The sequence below is a fragment of the Fulmarus glacialis genome, unplaced genomic scaffold (genome assembly GCF_000690835.1).
Source record: "Fulmarus glacialis isolate BGI_N327 unplaced genomic scaffold, ASM69083v1 scaffold41981, whole genome shotgun sequence".
NCBI lineage: Eukaryota > Metazoa > Chordata > Aves > Procellariiformes > Procellariidae > Fulmarus > Fulmarus glacialis.
In genome coordinates, this window is record NW_009191622.1 from 1 (window position 1) to 13,241 (window position 13,241).

Consider the following 13,241-nt stretch of genomic DNA (forward strand, 5'->3'; position numbering starts at 1 on the left):
CAGCGTGTGGGGCAGGCAGGGGCGTCTCGCTGCGGCACCCCCTCTCTCCCCCCAAAAATGCGTGTGGCTCCTTTTTCCCCCGTTTTATCAAAACGGGGACGATTAGACAACATCTCGTGCAAGGTGTCAGGTCCCAATTTGACTAAGTTGGGCTTATTAGTACAATGGGTTCGATTATGCCTTATTTTTTGATTGTATTGTTTAGGCTGGAAAGTTGCTTCCCACTGGCGATACGGCTGCGAGTTGCCTCACTGAGGTTTTACCCAGGGTGAGTTGGTTTTCCAGACACTCCTTGTGAAACTTCTGTAATAATTTCCCATTAGTGATTGTGCTTTGAGACAGGCCCTAAAAAAAAAAAAGAAAATCAGTGAAATCTTGGTCATTTTTTCTACATCCTGTCTCATTAGAAACAACTTTTTTTTTTTTTTTTAATGTTAGTTTTTATCACATGGGATGATAGAGAATAGCTGGTAGGATTGTAAAACACTTCTGGCAGTTCTTTTTCACTCTGCATGTTTTACGAAATTCACCATGCCTGCTTAGGTGGGACTACATAGAATTGTTTTAGACAGTTTTTCTCTGGTAATACAATTATAGTGATTATTATTAGGAATTATTATTACTTCTGATGGAAGTCCTTCTTCTTTATCAAGGACGCCCCTCAGAATTGTGCTTACCACTGGCCCTTCCCCATGCCTCTGAAGAGTCAGAGCGTACTGAGACACAAACGGATCCCTTAAATAGCAGCTCTCCCTTTAAACGGGTAATTAAAAAAACCCCCAAAACTGTGGTTAAAATAATTTCTGAAATTGCTTCATTGATGGTGGAATTGTTGTGAATCAGGTTAAAGGTTTCTGAAGTTGATAAATGTAACATCTGCTTTTCATGAAGTATACGTGAAGAAGCTGTTATCCATCTTAAAGATGGAACCAGATGGTTGAAACTTAGCAATTCTCTTGTTAGTTAGATGGTTTGATAAAATTTAGGCTGGGCTATGTTGACCTTACGCTCAGAATATCAGCATCTGCAGGAGTGTACGTATATGTTACAGCCCTAAAACGTACTCGTGTTTTGTTCTTATCTCTGTGGAATCACACTGAAATGGCTGCAGTACATTTTCTTTTCAAGAATATTTTGTGAATATCTGGTGTAAAATTGTTTTTGCTTTGCCTTATATATAGCCCATTACTCCAACTACTGTGCGGAAGTTTCGAAACACAACAAATCCAGCTCCTGGTGTTGAAAGAATATTCTACGGCAGAGCAGATGATCCTGAGATTGCACCTCACTTGACACATGGCATAGAGTCACGTTCTTCACTCAGTGTAAGAATGTGACTCGTTTACTTCTCTTTAAGAATGAACCGCTTAAGAATGTCCTTAATACGAGCAACTGATTTCTTCATAGTCAGGGATAAAGGGACATAGCTGAGTGATTTACACTGCAGCATTTCATTGCTGTTGTGGATTATCTGAATTCTGAGGTCAATTCATAGGATTTAATTAGCATGATTGAAACAGGAATACGCTTGAAGTTCAGTGACTTTTATCAGTGACTTAACTTTTGCAATAACTACTGAATTATTCACTTCATTCCAACATTTAAATTAATGAACAGTCTTCTACCCACAAATTTTGCTTTCTTTTTAACTGATTGCAGAGGTAAAACTTGGTGAGCTCTTAGCAAGAGAACTGCTATCTGAGAATGTGCTTATAGTTCAGTGTAATTATTATGTATTCTTTCTTACCTTTGGGTTGAAACCAATTTTGTTAGCTAAAAAGTGATGTTTTGGATATGTCAGACTATTTTGTGTGTATTCTTCATTTCAGAAATTATTTTTGTAATCTGTAATCAAACAACTGAAGAGATCATTGGTGATTTTATCACATAATTATTGTTCAAATCTCTAAAAATAACAGTTGTGTTAGTAAAATACACTTTTATGATACATTTCATCAGCTGGGCTTGTAAATTAATGGTTTTAAATTTTATAAATGAGGAAGTTGAGGCAAAGAGGAGTTCAGGTCTCAAAAATAAGTCTTCAGGTTGAAACATGTAAGTCCTGGTATTAGAGAATGTTGAGTAGGACATTTATTAGGCATATCCAAAATGAAAAAAAAACAGATTCTTGGTGTATGTCCTCAGAAGTTTTACATTGAATGGATTAATTTGTTTAGCCTGTACTGTCTGTTGAAGACTGTTTCACTTTGCATTATTAATTAAATATTAACTGGAGGAAGAGCTGGAATCTTAGCAAGTTCTTTAAGCGTGGGTTTGGATCAATTGTATTTGCTGCTACTTTTTTCAATATTTCTTTATATAACATTCAACAAGAGTCTAATAATAAACCCTCTCTAGAGTTCCCATTACTTTGATACTTTGATGGGTAGCCTGAAAAATCAAATGATTTGGGAACATCAAAATAGCCTTTTGACATTTTTTAAACTTTTTTTTTGCAGTTTTTTTTTCCTCCTTGAAGCTGACCTAATTTTACAAGTAACTTCTATTGATCCAAGCCCAGCGTGTACACTGAGAAAAAAAATTTGTCCAACCTAGTGCTAAGCTTTGAAAACCCAGTTTAAGTAATTTCTGTTGGTATGTTGTTTTAGGATGCAATCTGGAAATAATATCTTTAAATTCTGCATTGGCAGAATTGGGAGTAGCTGTTTAGAGAATAGATGGTCTTAACCGCTAGACAATTGTGCTGGTTTTGGCACGCAGAGATGTTTTTAATCATAAGCACCAGGAGACTTTGTTCCAAAGATGTTATAACTATAATAATTTTCACACTTAAGTGTTGGTCATACTATAATACTGAAATTTTGGTCATATTATGATTTGACTATAGTTTCTAATATAAGAACAGAAAGGCCCCAGTCTGAAATTTTATAAATTAACAAGTGGAAAAACTCGCATAAAAATCAAAAGTTCTGTCTCACAATATGTATTTTCTTTAGCTGGAGATTTAGCATAGCAATGATTATTAGTGGTCTTCTCTCAAAATACAGTTTTGTTTTGCAACTTGGTAGACAAAATTAGGTCAGTGTAACCATATAAGATCTCATTAGAACACTTGTGATCAAACTTTTGTTCGTGTATGTGTGTGAGGGGGTAGCCATACTGATGTGTGAATGATTAAAATTTGCTGGTTTTCCTGCCACTTGTGTTGTTTGTGATGTTTTTAGGCAGCTTCATTGATAAATCCACTTCCTAAAACTGATTTTCAACAAAAAATACAAGACAAAAAAGAAGCAATCTACTTTAGTAATCGTCAGGCATCCTTGGGCAGATCACATGATCCTTCTTCTATGTTACCTAAGGGCTTGGATATAATTAATACTACATTTGGGAAAAAAGTCATCCAAGGTAGGAAAGTTTAGTGTTAAAACATATTTCTTCTAAATACAAGATAATCTGCAATTTAGTATCTAGCACATATTCTGTGCTTCCAACAATTCCAGCTTAATAGAAAAGTTATTATTATAACAGTTATTGAAAGGTATAAAAATGTACTAGTGTTTTTCAGTTACAATGAACAAACAAGCAACTGAGAACATTTGGTAACTAGTAGGGCTTTTGGCTCTGTTCCAGATCTGTCTTTGTAGATTTCTCTGGAGAACTGTTTAAGTAGCTGACAACTTACTTTCCTTTTCCCAACTATTCTAATAGGTCTAATAAAAGATATTACCTTGACCTGTGAATCTTTTCCTCCATAGATTGGAGCAAATCACATATGTGTTGACCATGTAGCTCTCTTGCAACAGTTATGTTCATCTCAGTTTCTGTGATTTTTTTTTTTTTTTTCCTCCCTAGTCCCATGTCTCCCATGTAAGATTTCTATAGATTGACTAGAAATGTGGTAAGAAGTATCATTCTTCCACAGTATTAGCATTTTCTCTAACAAGACATTGTTTAAAATTAAGAATCAACCAAACAAAACACCCACCCCCCTTACCTCCCCCAACCATATATTTATTCCTTACTTTCCAGATGTATCAGCTGGAGAGCTTATAAATCCACGAAAAACTTTTGAGGAAGTGGATAAAGAATCCAGAGAAGGACATGATCTGTACATTGTGTCACACAATGATTATTATGTGGGTAAGTTCAAAGGCTGCTGATAAGAAACCACATAAAAAGTTCTAATACAAGTAAAAGTAAGTGTTCCTCTTTTGTGTCTTCAACACATATTGTACGCTATTTTTTGAGATGTAAACTATTACTTTCTACTACTGTATTAATATATTATAAATTCTTTTTAAAAGTAATGATGTGAAAAAAATATGTGCAACTGAGAGAGCATGACATGTTTCTAGAATTGTAGATCACTTTGTGATGGGTGTATTAGATAGTATAAGAACTTAATGAAGGAGTTGGAAGCCTGATTTCTGTTGGGTGTTATTTGAGAAGCAAAGTATTTCCAGGTGCCCTGGTTGCTTATTGAGTTTGGCATTGTTTATGCCATTGAGAGCAATCTCAGGCTTAAAGCCACAGACTGTGAGCACAACCCATTCCAGTACTTTCAACTCTGGTTCATCTCTTTTGTCGGGGTCCAAACAGAATTTCAGGGCAGCTAGATTTTCTGATGGGGAGCTCAGCATCCAGCTCTGGTTACAAGGAGTTTCAGACTGCTGACTGACTCTCTGGAATGCAGGTTCCTCAGCCTACAGCATCCTGCCTGCGAGTCTGTCCCACAGCCTCGGCTCTGCCCTTCCAGTGGGCTGTGCCTCCACTGCTTCAGCCTCTGGGGGCTGTACTTGTGTGAAGTAGTCTGCTCAGGAATGGTTACCCTTTATCTCATAGGTCTGCACAGGAGCAGTGACAAACAGCACTCTGAAATGCAGTACATGTATTACTTTTGCAGCCACTTCTATTTTTCCCAGTTCCATCATTTCCACAGGCTGAGAGACTTACATTGCTGCTCTATAAGATTACTATTATAATAAAATTGCCCATTGCGCTAGTACCCACAGTTTTGTAAGTGTAGGCCAAACATATAAGAAACTGCAATGCAGATATTTCAGTCATAATAATGTAAATTTTACATGGAGGCAGTTACGTAGAAGTGAAATTATAGTACTGTGTTCTCTCATTGAGAAATTCTACAACAAGTACTATTGGTATAAATTGGCCAAACTTGTAATTTTATTTCCCCTCTTCCCCACCTTTATTAGATGTTTTAGTGGAATTGTTCATTATCTGTTTCTGTCTCCTTTGTAACTTCCATCCACAAGATCATGGAGAGGCCAAGACAAAAACAGACAGCAAAAAAAAAATCAACCCTGTGCCCCAGTTTTGAACAATAACATAACAATTCCATACTGCCATACAGCCAGAGGAAGCCCTTATTAGAAAGCATGGAGTGAGTAATATTTTTTCAAACTTCTAATTGCCATTATTTTCAAAAGGTGATAGAAAAGAGCTTGAAGAAACAGAATGGCATTTTTTTCTGTGACAAGAAACACGTGCTTGCAGCTCACTTACATAGAGTACTTATCTGACATTCTTGTATGTGAAACTTCATTTTATAGGCAAGACTGGATTAATAGATTCATGAACAAGTAGGGTAATATCTTGTTTACAGTGAAGTCAGTGGCAAAATTTCCACTGAAGTCAACATAGCAAGAGTATATCTGAAAGTGCAGCGCCTCAAAAACATTTTTTTCTTTTTAGCATTTTTTTAAGTAGTAAATTAAATGGTACACATCTCTGCTCATTATAAAGTGATTTGTTTGCATGACCCTCACTACTTAGGCTACCTGATATTTTTTCATTAATTCTGTTGGGCTTGTCTTCAGTCAGACATAAAAGGACATCCAACTATTTTATCACTGAAGCAGTTTTTGCTTTTTATTTTGCCTTTTATCTTCACTTTTGACAATGAGATTATTCCTAACTACTTAATAAACACGGAGAATGCAAATTAGTTCTCTTCAGTTGAACAGAATTGTTAATTAGTTATTTGCTTTTGTTTCTTCATTGTTTTGTCTTAAGAATGAAGATACTTAGTCCATTTTTCTTCCTGAGGTGTTTCATACAGGTTGAAACGCTTACTTTTTCCACAGGGGAAGCAATAAACAGGAAGTATGACTCACCAAACTTCAGCAAATCTTTTGTTTATGGAACAGAAACCCCTCACTTTAAAGATGGGCGAAGTGCATCCAAATCCTTAAATTGGCTCTATGATCTACAATTGTAAGTTGCAATGATTTAACTAGTTAATTAGTGGTGTAAGTTCTCAAGAAGTGTCTTCTTATTTGAAGATAATTTTACATCTCACAATGCCATCCTTAGTTGTATTGAACTGAATAGGAAATGCAAGGAGTAATTTTCAGAATAGTTTATCCAAATCAATTTTACCATAGTATAAGAGCACTTGGCATGTCTCTAGCATTGTGTAAAGACATCTTTGACTTTAAATAGCAAGATTTTTCAATTACTGAATTTGTGTTCGTCTTGCAGAAGAGTTGCTGTTTCCTTCTAACGTAGAATAATATTTTTTAATATTATTGAAAAATTGTTGAATATTGTTAAAGAAATATGTGTGAGAACTATTTTCATAATTTGTAGGAAGAGAGCAGCAAAAATTGTATCAAAACGAAGTGATGATTTCAAAGAAAAATTTCAACCTCAGCTTGGAAAAGTCCTTGATCCGTAAGTAAGCAAAGTTACCTTCTAAGAGCAAAATTCACTCACATTTGTCAAGTCTCCAGTATCTTTTTCTGTCTTGGGTAAAAATTATAACTATGCGCTCAATGCTTCCACTGCAGCACTCAATTACAGAAAGGGACTTTCTGCTTGCCCTAGTTAGGCTGATAAGTATGCAGGTTACTAATGAGGGCTGTATTGTGTCTATGTAGTGAAGTTAAGTCTTACTGTTTAAATGGTCTATATCTGAATTGATCAGATTTGCACCAAGCAAATTTCAAGCACACTTCGGGTTTTTTCCTATCTTTTGCAGTTTAGGAAGGTTTGAAAACTGAAATGTCTCACCTATTGTTTGGGGATTTGACTATTTTACGTACTCTGACACTATTTTTGGTCATCTTTGTCATATCACCTATATTCTCACTTTATTACTTCCTTGGCAAAGGACGTGGAACTAAATTATTTTATTATCTAGCAGCATGTTATCAGTCTCAGTCGAATCATTACAATGCTTCATAAACCTCAGGTGATCTGGAACAACTTTTTAGTTTTACAAAACAGTGCTTATGAAGAGCTACAGTAGTCCTAAGGTACAGTGTGGTTCGGATCCAGCTATGCTACAAATCTAGGGTTCCTGAACGTATACAAAGACTGTCTTTGCAGATGCTTGGGATTTCTGCAAAATTATATCTGAAGGCTCACAAACAACATTATTTACTTTGGTAGCAAAATTTAATTTTAAGCTCAAGATCACAGACTTAAGTGACTCTGGAGATCTATGCCCATAGAACCTGTAGGGAGTGAACACAAATGTGAGCCAGTTTTCTCCTCTCCCCTTCATTGTCTCCTAGCTTACTGTGAAGTAGACCTGGAGTGTGAGCAACATGAGGCAGTATGATCAGTCAGGGAATATGGGTTGCAGTGCAAGCTCAAACCCAGCACAAATATTACAAGACCGATACAAGCTAACCTAATTTTATTTAGTGAATTTTACACCAGCCACATCCTATGTGTAATATGAAAATGATAAAAGAAAAATACACATAGTAGTTTTTAGATTACAGTGCTTCCATCTCTGTGTGGGTCTTTTTGTTTGTTTGTTTTGTATTTTAGAATAAAGCACTGATTCTCTTTTCAATTTTGATGGAGATTTCTGATTCATGTAACAGTTTTAATTATTAAACATAGAGATAAAATGAACATTGCATCTTCTTAAAATGAAGAAATAAACAAACAGTTCTTTAATGTCACTAACAGCATCTTAATTTTCTGGTAAATAAAACTGGGCCAAGTTTTTCAGGTGGATATTGGCTTGGTTGCTGGTTTTGGTAGATGCAAAATTGCATGTGAAAAAGCATGTGAGATGTGATTCAATTTTTCCACTTTAGCCGAAAGTAGTTTATTTGGAGACATTATTTCAGTTGGACATCTGGTTTGTCCTAAACATTCCTATTATTTGACTAGTATGTTATAAGGACTTTTCTCACCCATTTCTGTCATTGTCTTAGAAAAAAATATATTTTAGCGTAGAATGTTTTTCCTTTTAATGAGTATAAATGTTAAAAAAGATGTTTACATTTGGTTGTGTTATATTATGAACAGCAAATGCTCTAAATAAGTTTATAAAGGCGTGCTTTTCTGGAATGGTAACTTTGAAGCAAATTTCAGGTGAATTATGTGTATCATCCCTAATTATATAACAGATGATCACATTTTTTTTAATAATAGCATAGGGTTTATTTTGGCTATTAATAAACTATTTGACAATTAACAAAAAAATGTGCTTATTAACAGTATAGCAGAAACTTTGAATGTTCCCCCAGGCCATACATTTGGAATGTTACTCCGTCGAGATGAATATGGTAAGTTCAGGGGCAGAATAAAATCTTATCTTGTTGATGAAACTATGCTGAAATAATTACTGTTGGTTGTGTAGTATATAATTTTCCTAAAATCTTAGAGGCAAGGTACAAAAATTTAACAGTGACACTAAATTTTTAGAGGGAAAATTTGAGAAGAATTGAAATTGCTAGTGGAAAAAAAATGAATGTCAGAAATAAAGAAACTTTAAGATTTTTTTTTTTTTTTAAAGCCTCTGTAACTGAACGTAAACAAAATGGGAAAGAGCGGAAAACTCATATTGACATCTAAGTGACAAAGTTAAAATGGCTATTTAAATGAATATGTCTTTCCTCTCAATGATTTTTCCAGCATTTCTATAAAAAGAGTAAAAATATCAAGGAATAAATAAGAATAATAAGTTTTTGAAGGTAGCAGAGAGACAGAAAACAGATTGAAATAATAAATTATTAGTTTTCATTATGACAAAATTTTGAAAACTAGTCAACTCAAATAGTCAATGTTGGGACTGATGGTGTTTTAATGTTATGTTTAATGACTAGCCAATACAGTGAATAGGTAGGCAGCAAAAAATGTAAGTGGCTCAAAGTTATTTAATTAGTCAAGACCAGAGGAGGCTTGTTCAAATTTTGCATAAGCTTTTATACATGCTTTACTGTATAGAGTAATAAAGTTAAATATTTTAAATATGTAGGTATGCTTGTCCTATAAGGAACAGCAGAAGGAACTGAACAAAAAAATTCATTACTAACAAGTAGAAAATAATGCATGTACATTGCTGTTAGAAGGGGATTAGGTGAGCTACTGCCATTTGTTATTGGACACTGAATGAACTTCTTGCACTCTAGAAAGTGACCCTGGTTGTCTTGGGGCCTTGGATGAAGACTGTAGTCAGTGTGCCAAAATGTTTAAAAATACTAACAAAGTTAGGATACGTAGAAAATGGGAAGAGTAACACAAAAATAATACATTGTCTTTCTAGAAATCAGTGGTATATAATTATCTGAAATATTACATTGACTTTTCTGTTGATTCTTGTAAGTATCCTGAAATACGACAGACTGGAAGTGATAGATTAATAATATATGTTCTTTTGCTCTCAACTGTCTGGACATCAATAACTCTTACTGCTGTCAGAAGCTTTTGGAAGCAGTGGATGGATTTGTGAAACTATATTAAGATGTTGCAAAATTTTTTATATTAACTGCATGTGAGTAGAGAAATCATCATACGGACCATTTGATCTTTTAATGAGATGGCCATATCGGATGCTCAGCAGTGCTGAAAATCAGCATCTCTAAACTGAAATTCTCCTTTTCCTTAAGACTGTAAGCCATTTTTTAAAATGTCCATTTTCTGTATGCACAAGTAATGGAGGAAGTGTTTATTTTTATAGGAGTTGGTGATCTTCTTCACTGCTGGGTTCCATGTGAGTTTCTCCATGGTAAAGACAGAGAGAGAGCTGTCTTGACTGCAGTTCGGCAAAGTTTGAAGGAAGCTAACTATGAGAATTTTGACATGTTACTAGAAGCATTCAGGCATTATGATAAGGTTAGTGCTGTGAAAAAATATAAATGTAAAGGAGTGTGTGACATTAGTACTCCTGTGCTATGGGGAAATACAGACGTGAAGAAACACAAGCATAGCAAGACAAATATAGATGAAGACTATAAAGACAAGGTAACTTCATAGTTACTGTATGTTTAATATACTGTGATATGTTATGGAATTAAACACAACAGTATTTGGAGCCTTTCACAACAGTATTTGGAATATCCAAGTTAACAGCAAGCAAAGGACTGGTGAGCAGGAATAATCTTAGAATTTTTTGCTCTTCAAAATTTGGTAATTCTTAAAAGAAATCTGATTGAAGGTATTATGTTCATATTTTCTTCCAAGCTGTACTTTTTGACTGAGTCACCAAGCATCAGAATTTCGTATCTTTTCTTTTTTTCTTCTCTGGAAAAAAATTTATAATTGACATTTCATGTGTAACATTAATTATAATGTATACAGAATGATTGATGCCTTACTTTCAAAAGAAATCTTGGCTTTGCCTCAACATTTATGATTAGATTGTTATCTTGTCACAATACCCTGTCACACTGACTTTCTTTTAATCTCAAATCACTGTATTACTTAAGTCGGAAATTATTTATTGACACTTTTCTATTCAGATTTTTAATTTCTGAATTACTCAGGGTTTCTTTTTGTACTCAGCAATGTTACTCTTCTGAAATGGTGTGCCTGGCACTATACATATATCTTTACCTGTAAATATAAATACATGTGTATGTATTCCTTTTCGTGGAGCCTTTTTATAATCGCTTTTATAGCAATTGTTTTATTTTATTTGTAATAGAATGGCAATGGAATGATAGACAAGGACGACCTGCGAAAGTCCTGTTTTCAGCTTAATCTGAATCTAGATGAAGAGCTCCTGGATTCCTTGTTTGACTATTGTGATTTGGATAATGATGGTCTGATTAGTTATGTGGAGTTTGCAAACTTCCTGAACTGGAAAGACAAGACGGCTGCTAAAGAGTTTGAAGAAAAAATAATTACAAAAGGTAGATGACTTAATACTGGGAAATTGTGGAGATGATCTTGTTCTTACAACAGCTACTGAAAGGACATTGCTGGTGTCGGACTAGGTGTTCCTTTAGAAGGGTAGGATTTAGAGAGTGCATTTAGTCCGTGCCTGCCACCAGTACGGCCTCAGATACAAATGTATTTCAGAACCCTGGAGTTCTGTGTTGCATGTTGAGAATGTCCCATAAATCAGGAGAAAGTAAAAAAATCTCGTAGAATCATTATCAGATATGCATATTAATTATATTATGTTATCTACTTTATAGTTTTTCAAGGATTCAAGCAATGTTTTTTACTTCTTAGTCTATAATGTGCTGATAATAAATCCTGGCTGTACCATAACTTTTGTTTATAGGAGAAAAACTAGATGCTCCTGTTCTGCCTGAAGACACAAAGACAAATGATGAGCCACTGCTGAAGCAGGAAGATCTCTTGTTAAAAGAACCGGGAAGCTCAGAAAAGACACCAAAAATGCTAACACGATCAGCAGATCATGTATTTGCAAATTATCGAACAACTTCTTCTCAGTATAATGCTGTAGTAGGTGGTCTCCCAACAACTTGTAAGTACAGTGGACTGTACTTCTCACTTCTGAGCATTATTTAAGACAAAATCAGGAACAAGTTTAAAAAGTATTGCTACAGGTTCTACTAATGTACAATGGTGAATTAATTTACCTAAACTAAAGTTGTTTAGGATTGTGGCTTGGAAGCTGGCATGGCTTGGATGTTTGGCATGGTTAATTCATTCAAAACATGAAAGTTAATCTAGAAGTCTTTGAGAAATTATGCTAGTAATTTTAGGAGAACAATATCTTCTTGGAATCACCTAAAAATGTTTTTAGCTGGAAGTACTGGATAAGTATTAGAATATTACCGCAAGATTTCCTGTTGTCATGCTTCATGATGTAGCTGAAGCTAGGAATTCTAAAAATATGAAAAAAGATGAGGAATAAAATTATATAAATTCTTACTGAACCTATGTGAGATGAAGTATCAAATTTGCTCTCATTTCACACAAAATGTTTTATCCTTCATGGCACTATCTTTACATACAGGCTTTTCCATGCTACCTGTTGATTGATGTCCACAGGTTATCCAGTGTGTGGTGTTCCAACTATTCGTTCAGATATTCCTGCTCCTCGAATTCGCCGCATCAGTGACAGAACTAATTACGGTGATGAGGCCAATGCTTATGCATTATTGTTCCCTTCTGTCTTCAGTCAAAAGGGAGTGTATGAAAGCGACTTTTTTAAAACAAGACCAAAGGCAGAGGTATAGTGCATTTCTTCAGAATATTCTTCCAAGATAAATGCACCTCTAGCTATGTGGGAGTGGAAAGTCATATTATCAAATAAACAGGTTGTAAAATTAATTGTTGCAACATTACCATCTTTCTTTACATCCATTCAACTATGTGAAAAATATGTACTCTTCACATTCAAAATTATTCATAAAGGTGGTAGGTATTAATTTTATTGAGATCCAACTTCAGTAAGTAATATAAGGAAGTACATCAGGTTGTTGCTACTCACATGCTCAAATGTTGTATCAAACGAGGGTTGGTAATTAATCTAGGGCTTAAGAGTCTGTGACTCATCATTTCTGCAATGTGAGAAGAGCAGAGCAGTTGTGAAACTTCCATCCTTGGACATACTCAAATTTCTGAGCAAGGTCCCAAGCAACATGGTTTAATGGTAAAGTTAGCCCTGCTTTGATTATGTGGTTGGATGGATGATCTCCAGAGATCTCTTCCAACCTGAGTTATTCTATGAATAGATGTCTTAAAAAGCCCCACGAGAAGATTTTTACAGGTGTGTAAAACTAGCTTCTATCACAGAGGGATGTTCAGTGGAAAATTTTACTCAAGGTGTCTCTCCTCAAACAAACTTGCAGGTTTTGCTAATGGCAAATTCAGGAACCTGCTTGAATATACCTTTTAAGTGCTCTGCTGAGTCAGGGTTGTAGGCTCCGATCTACAAAGGACTTGTACAGTGATAGAGGATATAGGGAGTCACACACCAATGCTGTGCCGTCTCATATTTCTGAATAGAAAGATAGGACATGAGACTGTAGGGACTTACTTGGGGACTCTCTGATTTTTCCATCTGGTATAGCCTAGGGGCGGCACGCCAATGTCGG

At 35.1% G+C, this 13,241-nt stretch overlaps 1 protein-coding gene across 1 annotated transcript; it reads left to right on the top strand.

Moving 5' to 3' along the window:
• Positions 1 to 205: 205 nt before the first annotated feature.
• EFHB (EF-hand domain family, member B) lies at positions 206 to 12,380 on the top strand (the record flags this gene model as incomplete). Its single annotated transcript, XM_009586770.1, has 11 exons — positions 206 to 268; positions 1,182 to 1,325; positions 3,186 to 3,366; positions 3,991 to 4,101; positions 6,066 to 6,195; positions 6,571 to 6,654; positions 8,443 to 8,510; positions 9,905 to 10,059; positions 10,871 to 11,078; positions 11,456 to 11,662; positions 12,193 to 12,380. Coding segments are annotated over 11 exons (1,539 nt in total), but the record flags the coding sequence as incomplete, so codon positions are not given.
• Between the last annotated feature and the right edge of the window lie 861 nt (positions 12,381 to 13,241).